The sequence below is a fragment of the Arvicola amphibius genome, chromosome 3 (genome assembly GCF_903992535.2).
Source record: "Arvicola amphibius chromosome 3, mArvAmp1.2, whole genome shotgun sequence".
Lineage (NCBI taxonomy): Eukaryota > Metazoa > Chordata > Mammalia > Rodentia > Cricetidae > Arvicola > Arvicola amphibius.
In genome coordinates, this window is record NC_052049.1 from 111,809,628 (window position 1) to 111,829,821 (window position 20,194).

The 20,194-nt window shown below is 52.1% G+C and overlaps 1 protein-coding gene across 1 annotated transcript in view; it reads left to right on the top strand.

Annotated features, from left to right (window-relative positions):
• Nectin1 (nectin cell adhesion molecule 1) overlaps positions 1-18,475 on the top strand; it is a 63,388-nt gene extending 44,913 nt beyond the window's left edge. The window contains exons 2-6 of the mRNA XM_038322325.1: positions 1,875-2,225; positions 2,694-2,996; positions 3,289-3,406; positions 5,059-5,210; positions 14,620-18,475. Coding sequence (XP_038178253.1) covers positions 1,875-2,225; positions 2,694-2,996; positions 3,289-3,406; positions 5,059-5,210; positions 14,620-15,164 — 1,469 coding nt within the window. The 3' untranslated portion in view covers positions 15,165-18,475. The remainder of the gene's footprint in view (positions 1-1,874; positions 2,226-2,693; positions 2,997-3,288; positions 3,407-5,058; positions 5,211-14,619) is intronic.
• The last annotated feature ends 1,719 nt before the right edge of the window (positions 18,476-20,194 follow it).

The following is a 20,194-nucleotide window of genomic DNA, read 5'->3' on the forward strand; positions in this document are numbered from 1 at the left end:
CAGCCGTATTCTGAGACAGGGAGGCTGTACTGGGAGGAACCTGGAAGATCGGACTGGGAGCTTCCTAACAAAAGGGCCTGAGTGGGTTCCTCACAGGAGCTGAAGGGGAGGGGCCCTCTGGCTGCTGTGCATCTGTGCACCTTCTCTAGTTCCTGCCCCCGCCCCCTTGTCGTTTCTTACCTGTATGCTGTTTGGTTCCCCAGCAACGGGTGAGGTAGAGAAGACTGGATCATCTGGCTCATTTGTCAGATGAGGGAACCGAGGCCCAGAAAAGCTCCTAACTAGAGCTCTGCTTGGATAGTAGAGCTTTCGACCCTCAAACAAACAAACAAAACAACAGCTTGCTAAGTTCGTAAGGTGCCACCACTTATATCCTAAAATTCTGGAGGCTGAGGTGGGAAGATGATTAGTTTAAGATCAGACTTGACTATATAGTCAAAAACTGCCTTCAGAGGCATCTTGGGAAGGCAAGGGGAGGCAGAGCTTGAATGTAGCTCAGTAGTGGAAGACTCGCCGGGCATGTTGTCTCCATCCACAGTATGAAAGGGAGAAACTAGCATGTGGATGCATGTTACTAACATGGAACACTGACCCACATCACTAAGTGAAAAGCACCATTTGGACAATCTGTACAGTATGATTCTGATTTTTTTTTTAAATATAGAGAGCTAGGGAGATGGCTCACTGGGTAAAGTGCTTGCCATAAAAGCATTAGGACCAGAGCACCTACACAGATGCCCGATGGGCATAGTGGCCTGCCTAGGAGGCAAAGATGGGATCCCTGGAGCAATCTGGCTAGCCAAATTAACACCATCTGGGTCCAACTGAGAGATCTCACCTAAAAATATAAGGCAAAGAAGCTCATGCCTTTTAATTCCAGCACAGAGGAGACAGAGGCAAGCAGATCTCTGCAAATTCAAAGCCAGCCTGGTTAACACAGTGAATTCCAGGCCAGCCAGATAGTAAGACCCTGTCCAAAGAAAGAAAAATATGGTGGAACTCAATTGAGGAGTTTACTTAGCATCAACCTCAGACCTCTGTGTGCATGTGTAGCACACATGCAACAAAACAAAAAATACAGGTAGTAGCCAGGCATTGTAGTGGTATTGATGGAGAATCACAGCACTCAGGAAATGAGACGTCAGCCTGTGATGGTGCACACCTTTAATCCTAGCACTCAGGAGGCAGAGGCAGGTGGATTTGTGTTAGTTCAAGGCCAGTCTGGTCTACAGTGTGAGTTCCAGGACAGCCAGGGCTATTTTACAGAGAAACCCTGTCTCTGGGAAGGGGGAAGGGGAAGGATGCTGAGATATGAGGACCATGAATCCAGGGTCATTCTGAGCTACAAGTGAATGGTGTCATTGTCTTCGTGGTATTTTTCAGAATTACCTAGAGTGAGATTTTATTATTAAATTCATTTATTTATTTTATGTATGTGTGTGTATGCTGTGGTGGGCACACGGAGGTCCGAGAACAATTTAAAGGGGGTCTCTTCTTCCACCCTGTGGGTTCTGGAGATCAAATTTAGGTCATCATCCTTGGTGGCCAATGTCTTTACCCACTGAGCCACGTTAACAGGTGGTTTTTATATCAGGTAATTAATTCTTTCATTTTGGGGGAGATTCTAAATGAGTTTAATTTGTGTCTCAGGTTGTCCTGGACCTTACTATGTAACCCGGACTGGCGTCAAAGTCTCATAGCAATCTTCCTGCTTAGCCTCCCAAGTGCTGGGGCTCTAGGCGCAAACCACCAGACCCAGTGATTATTTTCATAAAAGTAATGACTGCTGTAAAAGTTAAGAGCAAAGGACAGAGACTGGTAGGTGTGAGGAGTGGTGCCCGTCACTGACCACTTCCTGTCTTCCCGTCCACCAGGCACTCACACGCAGGTGGTGCAGGTCAACGACTCCATGTATGGCTTCATCGGCACAGACGTGGTATTGCACTGTAGCTTTGCCAACCCACTGCCCAGTGTGAAGATTACCCAGGTCACGTGGCAGAAGTCCACCAATGGCTCCAAGCAGAACATGGCCATCTACAACCCAACTATGGGCGTCTCCGTGTTGCCTCCCTATGAGAAACGAGTGGAGTTCCTGCGACCCTCCTTCATTGATGGCACCATCCGCCTCTCCCGCCTGGAGCTGGAGGACGAGGGCATGTACATCTGTGAATTTGCCACCTTTCCTACAGGCAACCGTGAGAGCCAGCTCAATCTCACTGTGATGGGTAAGATGCCCTGGGCCTCTTTCCCTTGCCTGTCTAAAGGGGTTGACCATCCTTAGCATGTGCCCTAGTGGCCCCAGACATCCCTGTTGGGTTGGCATGTTCCCATAGCCCCAGGCATAGTGCCTCTCACTTGACTAAGCCACGCTGTCCACAATTTCCAAGATTGGAAATGGGACCTTAGCATTTGGGCAGGGGCAGTATTTAGGTTGAAGCCCTCCACTAAGGGACATTGTGTTGGAGACTAGGACACAGGCAGGTACATGGGACACCGTAGTAAGGAAGGAAGCTGCTTGGCTTGATGATGCAAAGACTCTAGGAAATCTAAAACAGGACTGTTCGTGCAGCAAGAAGGATTTACTGGCAGGAGGCACTTCCCAAGGGAAATTCTGGGAAGGGCTTTGGCAAAGCACAGCTGAGAGGCAGGGGTGACGGGCAACTTCAGCTGATGCCATGATGTTGTGCCCACAGCCAAACCTACCAACTGGATCGAGGGCACCCATGCAGTGCTTCGAGCCAGGAAGGGACAGGATGACAAGGTCCTGGTGGCCACCTGCACCTCAGCCAACGGGAAGCCGCCCAGTGTGGTGTCCTGGGAAACGCGGCTAAAGGGCGAGGCAGAGTACCAGGAAATTCGGAACCCCAATGGCACAGTGACAGTCATCAGCCGCTACCGCTTGGTGCCCAGTCGGGAAGCCCACCGGCAGTCCCTGGCTTGCATCGTCAACTATCACCTGGACCGCTTCAGGGAGAGCCTCACGCTCAACGTGCAATGTGAGCCAGGGCCGGCCCCTCCCACCCATTGCTCTCTGCCCTCCTCTTCTGTCCCCTAGTCTCTCCCCATGACTTTCTCCTTCAAGATGCTGCAAGTTCCCCATCCTCTCTTTCTGTCACTTCTCCCTCCTTCTAACCTTTCCCCTTGCTGCTTTTGCTCTGAGGTCTTGGAATGCCAACTTGCCTTTCCTTCTAGCTGCTCCTGGGGTCCCTTCCTTAACTGTTCCTTCTATCCCTTCCCTGACTGCTCCCCTGACCTCACCCTCTTCCAACATCCTCCCTTGCCCCACAGATGAACCTGAGGTGACCATTGAGGGCTTTGATGGCAACTGGTACCTGCAGCGGACAGATGTGAAGCTTACATGCAAAGCAGATGCTAACCCCCCAGCCACCGAGTACCACTGGACCACGTGAGTGCTGTGGGCTGGCCCATCCCCTGAAAATACCCTTTGCTGGACCTCACACCTCCAGGGAGTAAGGAGGATTTAGAGCCTAGGCTCAGATTTTTCCATGGGGATTGATTTAAGAGATCCCACGTAAACACACAGACTGTGTACACACACCTCTGCATACGAGTGCTAGGGTTTGGGACTAATAATAATCATGCCAGCGGGGGTGTCCCTTCTGACCTGCTTCCCTTCAATCACTAATAAAGGATTTTGTCACTTTTCTTTGGTGAATCATCCCACCCCAGTGCCCATTATTCATTTTTTACCAAGGTGTCCCCTGGGAAGCTGGTGTTCTGGAACACCCCATTCTTCCTTTGTTCCTAGTCTTTCCGTACAGGTTTTCTGGGTAGAGGCAGCAGTGGACACCTGTGTCCCACTATCCCGTTCTTGACTTTACAGTCTGGTTCTTTTTTTTTTTTTTTTTTTTTTCGGTTTTTCAAGACAGGGTTTCTCTGCAGCTTTTTTAGAGCCTGTCCTGGACCTAGCTCTTGTAGACCAGGCTGGCCTCGAACTCACAGAGATCCGCCTGCCTCTGCCTCCCGAGTGCTGGGATTAAAGGCGTGCGCCACCACCACCCGGCTTACAGTCTGGTTCTTGACCTTCAGAGGGGAATCTCTCCCCGCTAGCCAACTTGAACATCTCAAACCATCATTCTTTCCAGAGACCTAGGTGGGACTCAGGATGTGGGGGGAGCTAAGGAAGTTGTCATGGATGGCCAGAAGTCAGCAGCTAAAAGTGAGTCTAAACCATTTCCTAGGAAGCAGAGGACCCTGGCAGGCCCTCCCTCTCAGCCTGCATTTCTAGGCACAAACCGCTTCTGAAGGTGAGGGTGGGAAGAACCTGCTTGCCCATCAGCCGTGTAGCCAGAGCAGCTGTTGACTTTACTGACGAACAGCTAACAAGGGAAGGATGAAGGCTTTCTGTACTTGGCAAACTCCTAGAATGTTCCCCACAAGAAAACATCTTGAGACATGTCCAGCAATGGCAAGATGAGCAGTAGGAGTTCAGCCATGCCTGCTTCCGCATCTGAATAGCTTCTCCCAATGCTCTTGGCCTCAGTGGCCCCACCAAAGGAGAACTAGGGGCAGGACCCAGGTGTCCCTGTTGTCAACACACTACCAAGGAGACACGGACCAAGGAGAAGCCCCAGGAGCGGTAGAACAAGCACTCTCCTGAGGTCTGCAGATCCAGCTGGCCTCTGCTCTGCTGCTTCCTAGCTGTGTGCCCTTGGCCTTGAATCTCAGGTTTCATCTGTTAATGTGAGAGTGGTACCCACCTGCCTTGAATAGGTTTCGGTGGCATGATGCTCAAACATGAACTGCCAAGCATGGTGGCCCAAATTCTGTCATCTCAGCACCAGGGAGGCCCAGTCAGGATTGCTGCAAGTTCAGAACCTACCTGAGCTATGTAACAAAACCCTGTCTCAAAACCCATGAATTCCTGAATAATAGAAAACTGAGATGCAAGACACTATTGTTGTTACTATTTTTCCTCCATTGCAAACAGCCCCTAATACATGCACTCAGCAGAAGAGCTGGTAGATGCCCGGGGGGCTGACTCTTGGAGCTGAAGAGTCAGTAGTAATCCTTCCCTGTGTCTCCCAATACCTACAGGCTGAATGGCTCTCTCCCCAAGGGTGTGGAGGCCCAGAACAGAACCCTCTTCTTCCGAGGACCCATCAACTACAGCCTGGCAGGAACCTACATCTGTGAGGCCACCAACCCCATTGGCACCCGCTCAGGCCAGGTGGAGGTCAATATCACAGGTAGGAGTCTTTGGCTGCCCCTCCCGCTTCCCATCCTCCGGTTCCTCCACAGCCACATCCACTCCTTTCATTGCACCCAGTGGGAAGTTTGTGATTTTGTACCACTCCCACCCCCCCCTGCTTCTCTGCAGCTCAGGCCATGGTTCGTTCTTCACACTTTCCTCTTTGCCTTATGAGGGGGGGGGGCATTATAGGGTGCAGTCAGAGTGACCTTCGGGGGCCGGAAGTGCTGTTTCCAGCAATGGCTGAACGCTTGCACAAGGGAGTCATGCTGGCTTGGTGGAACAGGTCTGCAGGTGGGCTCACATCCTCCAAGTTCTGCAGCTGGAATTGAGGAAGCCTGCAGGGCTGCAGGGCGAGGCTCGCCTCCAGCAGAACACTAGACAGACAGGAAAGTAGAGGCTAGAGTGAGCAAGCACCCTGAAGGCACTGGATACCGAATTGCTCTTTTCCCGGATCTTCCTCTATCATTATAGGAGGGGTGAATCAGTCAGGGGAAATGAGGGCTGTGTTGCTCCACAGAGAGACTTCACCTGGGATGTGACCTGAGTGAGCCTCGTCTGTAAAACGGGGGGTAGTGTGACCTGCCTTGAAGGAAAGGCTGCATGTCCAATGACACATAATGCAGGTCACATAACCTAGCACAACCCAGCCTGTCAGTAAGTGGCCACGGCTCTGTTATTATTGTCGCGACCCCCATCATTATCACTGTCATTAATAGGAGCATCAAAACAAATGCACCAAGGAGTAAATTGCCACCAAACTTCAAAAGGGGAGGAGGTGTTTTTAGTATCAGACCTGAGCTGGTTGCAGAGTGAGAAAGTGACACGAAGAACCTCCAAAAACCAGGAAGGGGCATGCCACTGCCACCAAAGGAGACAGGGTGTAATATGCACAGCGTGATCCTGGGCTTCCAGGAAACGAGGCAGCGATGTAGTCCAGCTAGACACAGGTTTGGGGGAGCCCTGAGGACATCATCTGCGAGTACATTCCGAACACATCTGCACAGAGAGCAGTTGGAGCTATCCAGGGACCACACTGGCCTGTCCTTGGGGCTGTCCTGTCACCTAGGAACGAGAGGCTGTGATCACTTGCTATTTTCTTCAGCATCCTGCCCCTGACTCTGAGAATGCTTATAGGAGTAGAGGTGCCAGGGCTGGAGCCCCGCTAACAGCCAAGGTCACCTGCCAGGACAGGGACAGACAGCAGAAGCGGACTAAACCACTCTTCCCCTTTCTGGGACCAGTTGGAGACACATAGGGTCCAGAGCTCTGGCCCTGAGGCTGTGGGGTTGGATGAGGAAATGCACAACTGCCTTCTGTGAGGAGCCATCATACCAAGTGTGATGAGCAGTGTTACCTGAGGGCCAGGAATGTGTCTGCACAAGGATTCTTCTTGGCTGTGTGACCTTGAATAAGTTCTTTACCTCTCTGAACCTTAACTTCCCTATTTGTAATGTAGAGGTAGTCCAACTTACATCCCATTGTCCATGTGATCGTGGAGCACTCCCTCCAACAGGAACACCAAAGCCACCGCAGCATCCCACTCTGCCACCCAGGAACTGGGGGTGGGGGGGAGCTGATTAGAAATTTGGTAGAAGTAAGGAACCTAGAAGCATCCTCTCATTGATGTTACTTCTCAGCATGAGAAGACTGATCAGAAACCCTGCTAGGGCAAGTATGCCCAGCTCAGAATCACAGCCAGCAGGAGGGTGCATCCTCCCTTCTCCAAAAGTCCAGGAACAGAGGCGGTGGTCTTGAGGAAGGGCTGCTCCTTGGGGCTCAGATGTAGGAGCAGAGAGGAGGAGAAGGAAGAAGAGACTAGCCATGGGGAGGAACTGCCATGGGTACCCGGTACCTGCTGTGTGACCCGTGGTCAGGTCTATCTAGGTGGTGGTGTGTGCTCGCCTGCACATAACATCTGGAGTGTGTTCGAGTATAGGTGGCCTAAAGCATGCCAGAGCTCCAGCTGGAAAAGAGTCATACCATGTCAGTTCTGTTGCTAGCACATCTATTAGTCAGGAGCCAAGAGACAAGAAAACATGGCACTCCTCGCTCTCCTGATGGGCTCAGGAGCTGTGGGTCAGCCCCACAGGGAGCAACTTTCAGCCTTTTCGAAGGATTCAGCCAGATGTTTAAACCTTTCCAGTGCTGTTGATTCTTTAAGTGGCAGGCGATCTCGTAGCCATTTTCCCCACATCAGCAAGTGGCTTCTGCAATCTCTGGGGATCGCCCCCAAGGAGCATAGGCAGGCCCTGTGTTCCCAGCCCCACTGGTCTGAAGGCAATGCATGAGTGAGAGGGATAAGTGGGAATTTAATATTTCATTCTGACTATCCTTTTAGGTAATAGCTTTGCCCTGCGCACATCTGGAGAGTGGAACAAAGAGCAGCTGGGGTGGGGTAGGCAGGGGGCACACATAGAAGGGGGGGGATGGAAGAAGGATGACCCATGATGAAGCAGCATAGCAGGGCTATGTTAAGATTGCTGCATGGTGTCACTAGGAGTAGTCAGTCACTGTCACAGTGAATGACCCCTAGTGTGAAATAGGCCCGAGCTGGTTATAGGGATAAGAAAGCTGTAGAAACAACCTAGCGGAATTTGATGATGCATTTAACAGTGTCTGGCCACTCAAAGAAGCCCATGTCCAAGGCCTTGTACTGAGAAGTAGTTTCAGAGTGCTGGGTAAGGGATCCTCAACATAGTAGCTAGAGGACCAACCTTCTTCCAGGAGGGCTAACACTAATGGTGGGGAGGGGTCCAGGATATGGTCTTGACCAAATAGGATTAAGCTTTTCATCCCTAAGGGCGTTAGGAGGAAAGTGGCAGATTGGCCTACTGCCACTCCCAAGAGTGGGGCAGGGAAGCTACTCAAGCTTAGTGTGTCTGTCCCAACTCTTACTCTTGGTGAAGTTTGGGCTCGTCCCGTGGGCATGCCAGTTAGGCCAGTTCTTTGGACCAAGGATGGTGGGCCTTCACAGGGAGTGTCTCTGCAAGTGTGCGTGCCCAGACATGAGTGTGGGTGTGTTCTTCTGTAAGCATGTGTAAGCCAGTGTGAGCAGGCAAACCACTGTCTGCCTGCTGAGTGTGCAAATGGAAGCCTGGGGCTATGCTGAGGGCAAATATGCCTGTCTCTAAGCCAGCAAAATGGCACGCGTTTGGGAGTTGAGGATGCAGCTGAGTCCGTACCTCTGGGAGTTGCTCTTCCAATTTGCAGGAGCCCCCTCTCCCCCCAGACAATGGAGGAACTACACAGCTGCTTCAGCTCCAGGAAGACAACAGGGTTTCTCAGGGTATGACCCCAGGCCTTCCCATTCTCCCTGTGGCTGATCTCATTGCATGCTGGGAAATGTAGTTCTCACAACTTCCTGGCCTGATCTGTTGTAGGTCACTTCATGCAGCTAAAACATTCAACACTGGTTGTGGAAGCAAGCCCAGACATTTTCTTTGAACCTAGAGCTTAGTTCCAGACTATAAACCCTAACTCCAGATCACCTCAGATCTACCCAAAGCCCCTCACAGTGGGTCACCCATCTTAGTCTAGGAACTACGGACCCAGAATGAGAAGTCCCATTGCTCTGAGGTCCTGTCCATCTCAGAAGCCTGCAGCCCTTCAAAAGCAGGGCCAGGTGGGCTACTTTGTAAGAGGATGTGAGAGGGGCCAGCTGGGCCCCCAGCAACAAGAACAAATGACCCCAGTGCTCGGTTCTTCCCTCTACCCAGCTGTGGCCCTTATGGTTCTGCTTCTGACATAGACACAGATATTGCTGGGTGTGACAAATGGAGGGGTGGAGGAGAGGGGCAGGATGTCCCTTTTCCCTGCTGGCACATGAATTAACCATCCCTTTCTTCCGCCTCACTCATTTGATGTGTTTACTTTGGCATCGTAGCCATTCCTGTGCTCTATACAGACACTAAAGTAGTCAGAATAACGTGGATTCCCTCTGGTCACAAAAGGGCCCACAGGAACAGTAAACCTCTCCAGAGCTTAAGAAAAATAAAGTAGAGGACCTGGACGGGGGAGCTCAGAGGTAGAGAACCAAGTATAATCTGTCTCTAAGCCACTGCTCTCCTCCTACTCCGACTCCTATAAAATGAGGTCCCCAGTGTGTCCCAGGCCCCCTTTATCTGTGTACTGAATGCTTTCCGCCACCTGGAGTGAGCCTCACTTTTAAGGCAGAGCCATGGTGTGAGAGAATATGTTCTTTAACTTAACAGAGATTTCATTGCCATGTGATCTAGGCATTTGGGATAAATCAGTGAGCAAAACAGACCAGACTCCATCTTTGTGAAGCTTATGGGGTTCTGAGGGTGATGTAGGGAAAAGAATTGTGAAGGAAAGGTCACTGTGCAGGAGATGGGGGACTTGTACGTTGCATTTTTAAGGATGGTGGGTGGGGAAAGTTTTCATGAGTAGGTGATGTTCAAGCCAAGCCCTGAAGTAGGTGATGGCATGAAGCTCCAGTCCATGGCAAAGAGCCCTCAGCCTGCAGGAAAGCAGAACAAGATGGTGTCAGAGGTAGAGCAGGGCACAGGTCATGGAGAACATTCTAGACTCTGTGACTTTGGGCATTCTTTGAGGGGAAAACAGTCATTAGGGGCTCTGGGCAGGGTAGCGACGGGGTATGACTTGCACATTGATGGGCTCTTGCTGGCTGCTGTATCAGATATAGTCCTTAGAAGCCAAGGGTGGAAGCAGTTAGGTGTCGATAGCCATAAATCGTCCAGGTGAGAGATGGTGGTGTCTTGGATGAAGGTGGTTGGGATGGAATGGCGAGAACAGGCTAGATTCTAGATTTATTTCAAAATATAATTTACAGAGTAGTTTGGGGCACCGACCATTCTCATCAGACAGATGATACAGCAAACCCTGTCATTCTGTGATTAGTGGGGTCAGGAAATCCAATCTAGCTGAGTTAAATGTAAGAGCACGGTATTTTTCATTGGTTCTTTGCTGGGAAAGCAGGAAAGTAACCACGGTAGAACTTACATTATGCACAGTGGTCATGCTGCAGTGAGTCAGCCCCAGAGGATGAGCGGCTCCTTCCCTCGGCCCTTCTCTTATCCCAACTGAAAGGGGAATCAGAACCAACTGTGGCTAATCCTAATTTGCATTTATTAGTGATGAATTTTTAATTAATAAATTGGAATCTGAAATAGTTTAAAATAGAGTGAAGGGTGCGGGCAGAGTGGGTGGTGTGAGCCAAAGCTTGTTTGTGAATAGGGACTCACTTGAAGCTGTGTCTGTAATCCCAGCTACTTGGGGAGCTGAAGCCAGAGGATCACAGGTTCAAGGCCAGCCTGGGAAACTTAGTGAGACTCTATCTCAAAAGAGAACTAAGAATATAGCCTGGTGGTAGAATACTTGCCTGGCTTTGTGCTGGATTCTATGTTAATTCCTTACTCTCTCTCTCTCTCTCTCTCTCTCTCTCTCTCTCTCTCACACACACACACACACACACACACACATATACGCACACACACACACACACAAAGAGAGAGAGAGAGAGCCCACTTAGATAGCAAGAATAATGTGTTAATCAGCTTTTCATGCCTTTTTTTTTTTTTTTTTTTTTTTTTTTTGAAATAGGGTTTCTTTGTAGCTTTGGAGCCTGTCCTGGAACTAGCTCTGGTAGACCAGGCTGGCCTAGAACTCACAACAATCCACCTGCCTCTGCCTCCCAAGTGCTGGGATTAAAGGTGTGCACCACCACCACCCAGTTAATCAGCTTTTCGTTACTGTCATAAAATACCTGAGATAGTGAATTTAAAAAGAGGAAAAAGTTCATACTGGCAGATCTCTGAGTTCAAGGCCAGCCTGGTCTACGTAGTGAGACACTTGTATTAGTGGGGGTGGAGTGTGTGTGTGTGGTGGCAGTGGGTTAATTCTAGCATACAGTTTCAAAAGTTGCAGCCCATAAGTCCATGGTTGTTTGACCTAGGCTTTAGGGCCTTTGATGAGACAGCATGGAAAGACTCTGAGGTGGAAGAACTCATTCATTCTGTGGAAGCCAGCAAGCAAACAGACAAGGGACAGGATCCCCATATCTCTTTCAAGGACACACCCCCAATGATCGGAATTCCTCCCACTAGGCTCTGATGGTACCAACACCTCCCAGTAGTGCCATGAACTAGCAACCAAGCCTTTAGTACCCAGGCCTTTGCTGAGGACAGTCGTGAAGGCTGTGATAGAGGCCAGGTTCTAAGGCCCAGCAGGCAATGCGGAGTTGCTGCTGGTCATTGGGATAGAGAGTGCCCATGACTACACAGTGGAAATTAATCTGCTCACTGTGAGTAGGACAACTAAGAGGGTAGAGACTCAGTGAAGGTGAGAGGCCCGAGAATCTTCTACAAACAGCCAAAGCCAGAGAGGAACACTGGCTTAATAGAGGGAAGAGTCAGAGTGGACAGATGCTGGTGGCACTGGGAGCCCCGTGGAGAACTGGTGGATAGAGAGGATGAGGAAGGAGGACAGACAGTCTTGTTGGAGCAGGTGGGATTTGACTTGGTGATTCCAGAAGTTTCTCAACTCTATAACCCTAAACGTTAGTTCCCTGGGATGATCCTATGGGCAGGAAGATAGGGTCAATCTCCAGGAAGCTGGGACTTAGTCCACCCTGAGTCTCTGAAGTCCAGGGTGTGGGAGAAGGCGAAGGGCTCCCGTGTGTCATCTAAGCCAATGGTTCTGAGTGTTTATCCTACTGCTTTTTGCTGAGCTCTGAGTCAATGGCTCAAGGTCTCCTGGGGTACAGTTTGGGAAATTGTATCCCAGAAACCTTCAGAGATACTGTTCTGCAGCTGAGTGAGAGCTGTGTACTTGAAGTGGCTTGGGACATCAAGAGGATCACAGTTAATCATGAAATGGAGATGAGCTCTGTCGTGAGCAAAGACAGTAGGGGACAGAGGTCCAAAGACAAAGCCTCCACTAGGACAGCTGGAGAAAGCCCAAGAGGGAAAGCCAAGGGCCCAGGGAGTCTCGATGCAGCAAGCTAGGGGCACAGTTGAGAAGTTCCTTATGGACATCTCGCTTACTATCTTAGCTTCTCTGAGACCATACCATCCTTCCAGACAGGTCAAAGTCCAGCCTCCAAGAAGCCTTTTCTAGGTGCATGCCAACAGCGTTCTCTTTCTCCTACACTCCTGAGCACTTTACAGCCAGCTCCCTATTGCCTGCTTGCTGCTGAGACTCCAGGCATGTCATTTGGTTCCATAGCAATGCCATGACTAGAGAGAAAGATATTTGGGGTATATTTGCTAGCTGAATAAGGAAGTAGACAGGTAAGGGTGGGCCAGGAGTGGTGGTAGCCTGTAACCTCAACATTCAAGAGGACGAAACAGGAAGATCTCAAGTTCAAAGCCAGCCTGGCCTAGTGAGGCCTTGTTCCAAACCAACCAAGCAAAGAAAGACATGGAGGCAGATGCAGAGGATCCAATCTGAGAACTGAAGGAGGAGGCAGGCTGAGGGTACAGATGTGTAAGGTGCTTCTGTACAGATGTGTAAGGTGCTTCCTTTCTAAGGGCAGTGAGCAGATGGGACCCAGGAAACCAAGAGGAACTTGAGACTGCTCCCAGAGACTGTTTCAGGGATAGGCAGTCAAGACAGACATCAGTAAACATTTATGGACCGTCTCCTCTGTGACCTACACTGGTGACAAACGGGGACCCAGTCCCCCAGGCTTGTGCTTCTCTCCACCAGCTCCAGGCTCAGGAGCATCTGGGTGGCCACAACTCAGCCATGTGATCTCAGGCAAGTGTTTTCCCCTCTTTGCGGCCCCCGTGAGCCACGGGAAAGCCTTTCCCCCATTCCAAACCTCCGCCCTGCTCCTGCCTGCTAGCCAACAGCACCCCACACACTCACATGGGACCCATGGGAGGAGTAAGATTCCGATGGAGTGAGTGATGCTGAATTAGGGAGTGAGCCGGCTGTAGCGGGCTCCCAGGAGCAGACACATGGGCCCAGAAAGGCATGCTACCTTGGCCTTGGCTCTCCTGGGCCAGGCTGGAGAGAGGACTGGGCAGCAGCTTGCCCTGAGTCTACACCCCAGCTCCTTACCAAGGCCAGTCATGGTCTCCGGTGCCACCCTGTGGTAGTGCTGGGAACCGTCTCCCTGTGTCTTGCTCTGGGACCTCTTGGCCTCTGGCCTGGCGTGGCCTCCCTTAGCCTTCTCCCATCCACCTCCCAGGCCTGGAAGACAAAGGAGAAAAAAAGAGACCACAGGGTTGTCAAAAAAAGTCACCCACCCACCGTCTCTTCCTTCCAGACTCTTAGTCTTTTCCCCCACCTTTATTATCTTTTTCTTTCTACTCTGCCCGCATTATTGACCTTTCTTCTCCTTTTCTTTTTCTATTTTTCCTTTTCTTTTTTTTATTTTTGGAGATAGTTTTATTCTATAGCCCAAACTGGCCTTGAACTTATAGCAGTCCCCCTGCCTTTGTTTCTCAGATCCTGAAATTACAAATATGAGTGATTGTGCCTGGCTCAGTCTGTCCTTATTATCTGCATATCTTTGTGCACACATGTGTTGTGCCTGGCCCGGCCTGTGGGCCATTAAACATGCTCATACATGTGTATGTCCCTGGTCTGTAATACACATGTGGGCCTCCACAGCCCCGTTCTGCCTGTCCTTACTTTGTGCTAACCATCTGTCCCTTTGGTGTCTCAACCCCATAGCCCAGCCTGGCAACCCCAACCGATCTCCACCTTGCTCTGCAGAGCAGGACTGCTACCAAGAGTCACAACCCTGGTCTGTAGCACACTGGCAGATGCCTAGCTCTTACAGGGTATCTATTGAGCCAAATTTGGAAACCCATTTTCTGTATGTCCAGAAGGCAAAAGAAACCAGTCCTGGAATACCTACTAGACTTCTGGTGTTGGGGCAATGATGTCTACCTGTCAGGCAAAGGGACACTGGTGACATGTGCACAGGGTTTATTTTTCAAAACAACCAAAAAAGCAGCAATACTATATCTCATTGGCTAAGTGGCCTTGGGTAAGTTAACCTCCCTGTTTCCTGCACTGAATAGAAATGAATAGCAGACCACCCTTGGAGGGTGGTGGCGGTGACGGGCACACAGTTGGGTACCTGCAGATGTGCCCCTGCACCATGATGGAATGGAACAGGACTGGCACTACCTCCAGGGATGGTCAGGATAGAAGGCTGGGTGCTCTGGGTGCTTTAGCTGCCTTAGCTGCCTCTCTCCTCATGCCTGCCTTATTCTAGCGCCCAGTGCTGCAGCTGACGTTGACCTCAAGGAGGTGGGATGCTAGGAACTTCTGGAACCAGGACTGCTCAAACACGGGGTGTGGACATCCTGTCCTGGGCCTTTCCCTCCCCTGCCTCCCTACACCCCCTATTGACTTCCGAAGAGCAGACACTGACTCTGTCCCTTCCATTTCTTTTCCTCACCCAGAATTCCCCTACACCCCGTCTCCTGAACATGGGCGGCGTTCGGGGCAGGTGCCCACAGCCATCATCGGGGGCGTGGCAGGGAGTGTCCTGCTGGTGCTGATTGTGGTTGGAGGGATCATAGTAGCCCTGCGCCGGCGCCGGCACACATTCAAGGGTGACTACAGCACCAAGAAGCATGTATATGGCAATGGCTACAGCAAGGCAGGAATCCCCCAGCATCACCCGCCCATGGCACAGAACCTGCAGTACCCTGATGACTCAGATGATGAAAAGAAGGCCGGCCCACTGGGCGGGAGCAGCTATGAGGAGGAAGAAGAGGAGGAGGGCGGTGGAGGGGGTGAACGCAAAGTGGGCGGACCCCACACCAAATATGACGAGGACGCCAAACGGCCCTACTTCACCGTGGATGAAGCAGAGGCCCGTCAGGACGGCTATGGGGACCGGACTCTGGGCTACCAGTATGACCCTGAACAACTGGACTTGGCTGAGAACATGGTTTCTCAGAACGATGGGTCTTTCATTTCCAAGAAGGAGTGGTATGTGTAGCCCCACCTTCCGGAGCCTCTGTCTGTGCCCACTTCTCCCTGGCTCCTACCCGCACGCCCCCTGCCCACCCCCACAGTCCACTGCCCCAGGAGCTCAACAGAGACTTGACCAGCTGCCCTAAACCAGCCCCAAACTCCTGGGGAGCCAGGGGAGCTCAGGGCAGACCCCACTTGGCTTCGTTTTTTTATTTCCGCCCTCTCCCACCCTTCCCCACGGTGTTGTGTTCGACTGTGACTTTGGTGTTGCTGTATCTTTCCTTTAAGGACCCCATCCACTGCCCTCTGTGTTGGGAGCCCTGTTCTTGTCTTGTGTACTTGGGCGTCCCTCCAGGGTTTGGGGAGCCAGTCCTCTCCCACCCCCCAACACTGGAATTTGTTTGTGTTCTCTTCATTGGGGAGGGAGGGCAGAGGGGGGCTTCAAGATGAAGAGCACCCTCACCTCACCCCGTATGCTGCTCCTTTGCCCAATGTCCCCCCACTCTAAACTGGTGATGCAGCCAGGGCACCTAAAAGGTTATAGGGGCGTTCTCTGTGGTATTCAGGGGAGTCTTGTCTGTGAAATGATGGAGCTGAGGTTTCTACTGGGGTCCTGGGCACTGTGTTTTCCTGGTAAGAGTGGCTTTATGCTTTCTCTGTTCTGCTGGCCTACAAAATGAGGTTGGCCTAGCTGTCATATACCGCTCTCCTTTACTCCCAGTCTGTTCTCTACAGAGTAGGTAACCCCAGCTGGACTCTACTCACAGTCCCTGTATGCCTCCTCCAACACATGCACACACACCACTGGGTCTCCCCCAGTGCTCTCACGCCCTGCCCAGGCTAAACACTGCCCCAGGCCCCACCCTCCTCTGCTCAGGGAGGGATCAGTCCACAGAAGCATCCAGAGACAGGGAGGATGAACCACCCGGCTCCTGCTGCTTTAAGATTTCAGTGTAGCTCCGACCTTTCCAACGGTGAGCACTGTGCACGTTTCTCGGATTTCTCTTTATCTGTCAAGTGCTAGCAGCACTGACTTCTTCTGGGAAGTCAGGGCTGGGATCCCAGGAAGGAATTTGAGGCAAAGAAGTATTTATATGGCGAGGGCGTCTACATGGAAGCTCCGCAAACACAATCTGGTAGACTGCAGGGGACTGCTAACGTCTCATACAGGAAGGCCAGCATAGATGTCACAGGTCTCAAGGAAAGTGCAGGAGCACCCAGGAACCTGCTGCTTGTCCACAGTCTGACTCCTGCTCAGTTTCTACCAGTGCCATTCTGAGGTGAGGTGGACAATGAAGGGCCCTCCCTTGAGTGCATGGAGAAAGGCCCTCCCAGCTCACTGTCCCCAAGCTCAAAGTGCCTCAGTTTCTCCATCTGTGCCCCAAATTCCCCACATTCTAAATGGGCATGCCTATGCCCTGGGGTAGGCAAAGTGGGCTGTGAGAGCCCTAGGGCCTGCCTGCTAGGGTCTCAACTAACTTGGCCCAAGGTGACACTCTGAGGGATAGCAGGTGTTGGGGAGAGGGAGGCAGAGCATTCTGTGCCCCACGGGCACTGACCCACCCTGCCATAGGCTTCCTAAGGGAGCCCCAGCCCTCGCCCCACCCCCCTCCCTGGTGCTGCTATTGAATTCTCAGTCCAAGCGCCATCTCTGGCACCCCTCAGCCCACCAGCTGGGGCCATTTCGCCAGGCCTTCACTGCCCTAGTCCCAGCCCAGGCCGCCCAGTAGCCACGTAGCAGAAGTCTGAAGCCATGCCAGCCCTGTGGCGGCTCTCCCCTCTTGGCATTGGGGACACTGGATGGGGCGGAGTTTGGGAAAGAAACTTCTAGGGCCTTTCTAGCCACAGGGCAGAGGAAGGTGGAGGAGCTGGGCTGCTTCTCCCAGCAGTATTAGTGACCCTCCCATGTCACAGCGCCTCTCTCCTCCTCATGCCAATTCTAGCCCCTCTGCTTGGTCCCCTTACTCCCGAGGCAGGAGGCAGAACCTTGACTGCCCCACAGGGGCATTTCTGTCCCTATGGAACCATAAGACTGAAAAGACTCACCCTGCTGCACCTCTCGAACCTTCCACTGTCACCCCCTTATTCCTTATTTCGTGACGGACTGAGGAGGCCCTGGGCCCGGACAAAGCACCTAAGCTCCCCTTAAGACACCTGCACGCCTTTCCCCCAAGCAAAGCACAATTTACGGGGTCTCTGCAGCAGGATCCTGGATCCCAGCTGTGGTGCTGCTACCAGGCAGCTGCTACCTGGGTTAAGAGAGGAAATGAGGCAGGCGTCAGTTGCTGGGCCTAAGGAGCAGGGACTTTCTTGGCGCTGTTTGTTGTGGGACAGTGGCGACGTCCAGGTGACCGTGGAAGGCCCAGTGCAGCAGAGCAGAGGGCATTCTGCTTCACCTTCGTGGCCCCAACCCAAGCTGAGCATCTGCCTTGCTGCACAGAGGATAAACTTGGTGTGTTAACTGTGCCAAGGCCTCTCCAGTTGTCATCTCTCATTGCCCTCCCTCTGCTGCCCCTGGACTCCTGTTTCCCTGCAGATTTTGATATTCTGAGTCTCATTTACCGGAAGGCCCTGAAAAGAACAGCAGCACACATCAGTGGACACATGCCCAGCACACTGGCACCCGCCTTTCATAGACCAAGCACAGGCACGTGTGTGCACAAGTACACACATGAGGAACGAGAAGCCCTTGTGAATGCTCAGGCCCGAGACAGTGGACGGGGACCCAGCCCTGGGAAGGTGCCCTCTGTGCCCCAGTCACTGGTGCAATAACTTTTCTGCTGCCCTTGAGGTGGGAGAATCAGGACTCATGTCAGGTGGGTGGGGCCGCCCTGAGCCCAGCAGACACTGCATTCCCTTTACTGGGAGGAGGGGGGGTGCTCCCAGGCCTCTGGGGGTCCAGGTAGAGACTTCCCCAAGCCTGACTGCCAACTGAAACACCCTCTCCTAGTGAGGGCAGGTGGCTCAAGCTGGCCTGGGTCAGAGGCACCCAGAGGTGAGGAATCCAGTCTCCCCGATGCTGCTTTCTGACCCTGGCTGTGAGGAACGGGCTTGGGAGGGGGCGGGGGTGAGTTTTGTTTTTATGTTAACCAATGGAAACAAAATCCAGGAGAAGCTGCCACCCTTACCGCCGCTGAGTGTGGCCAGCTTCCTTTGCTTCGATTTCTTTGTCACCGTTTTCCTCTTTGGTCCTGGGGGACAGCCCAGCAGATTCTCCTGGTTCTGACCTGGGGGGGGGTGTCCCACCCCCTTTTACTTGTATTAAAAAAAAAAGATGGGTTGAAAATGTACTGAGAAAAAAATGTACTTTTTTATAAATAAAGTGTTTAAAAACAAGTCCATTTGCATCCTGTCACTGAAAGGGTTTGGGCAAAGCTAGAGAAGACAGCCGGACAGCAGAGAGGATGCAGGAACACTATAGATAACCAGAACACCTGGTTCATTGAGGTGCCCCACCAGCCACCTTGCCGGCATCTCTGGTTGAGCGCCGGTAGGCTGCAATGGCACCATCCTGCAGTGAGGAGATATGAGCTGAGCATAGCAGTAGGGCACAGGGGGATGGTTGGCGTCTGCTGGGCAGGGCCCAGGCGGGGTGGGGGTGGGGGGTCAGGAAAGGGATGACAGAAGGACACAGCTGAGGACCGCGTGCTCTGGCTCGAGCCACAGGCAGCCGCTGTTCCAGAGCTCTTGCCTCAGTCACCACCCCTCTCCCGGGCTGGTGCCCTCTTGCCCACTTCCTTCGAATCCTGTTCCTCCCTGCCAGGTCCCCTGTGGCTCTGAGGAGAAGAAAACACGCAGTGGAGCACCTGCTGTGTTAGACAGATCCCCGGAGATGGGGGCGGGGCGACTCTATCCTTCCCTCTATTCTGAGGATGTATTGCCGCCCTGTCCCCCAACAACTCTCCCTGGTCCCAGCCTTAACCCTTCCCTCCCAGGGGGCTTGTTGGGGGGCTCTTCTTGTTCTTCCATTCTCTTCACCTCCCCATGCCAGCAACATCTGCTTCCCATCTCCTGGGCTGGAATGCAGGACAAATCAACCCTGAGGGTGGGAGGACGGGGGCTTCAGGGACTGCCCCCTCCTACTCACCCCTGGTGGCATCTCTTTTTACTGAGAGATCTACCCCATAGAGCCTCGGGCTCTAGAGGGGGGAGGGACCATAGAAGCCAAGACAGCTGCTTAGCAAGTCCTCAGGTCCACGTGGGAACAAGGCCACCTCCTCCACACCTAAGATTAGATCCCCTAAGAAAGGCAGAATCCAACGTGGAAGAGGAGCCCGCAGCTGTTGGCAGCTGGCTGAGCCCCTCACTGGAAGGCTAAACCAAGGCACCCAAGACAGACAGAGCTGTGTTTAGATGTTGATATTCGAATGAGATGCAAATTGGTTGTCTAAGCGGTTATTTCCTCAGTTTTTCAGGCTGTCTGTTTAAGTTAATTTTTAATTTGTGCGAGCAATAAATGCTTAATTACATTATTAATATATTGGAAGAGAGCAGTGGACAGAACATCCTAATTGGCATTTAACTAGAGCGTTCCGGCAAATTAGCCAAGACTTTCTCCGGCTTCGAGGAAGGAGGGCAAGCCAATTAGTCTCAGGCACAGCCTCTATGGGCGGAGCTTTGCGCTGGAGAAGCCAGACCCACACTTTCCCTAGGCCTGAGGCTGGATACCCAACTCTGAGGATACTAGCTAGCGTCCACACTCACTTCCTAGTTGAGTTAGGCTTGGGAGAAAATTCCTGCTAGTTAGGCCATGGCTCCTCCTTTTGTCCAAACCCAAACCCTTGGCCAGAGTAGGGAACCCAAGGCTGGGTGGGTATCCTGAACCAGTTCCTGCCCAAGTAGGGCCATCTGCCTCCTGCATGCCACCATTGCCTACTCCCAGCTGGTACCCTGTTCTCTAGAAACCATTCTCCGAGCAAATCTCTCGCGGCAGGTGACTAAGGGAATAAACTCGATGTTCAGGATTCATATATTTGGTCACATATTCTTTCACCTAAATCACAGTTTGGGTCACTGGAGGCCAGGCCACTGTGCTAGTCTGTGATTATGGCCACT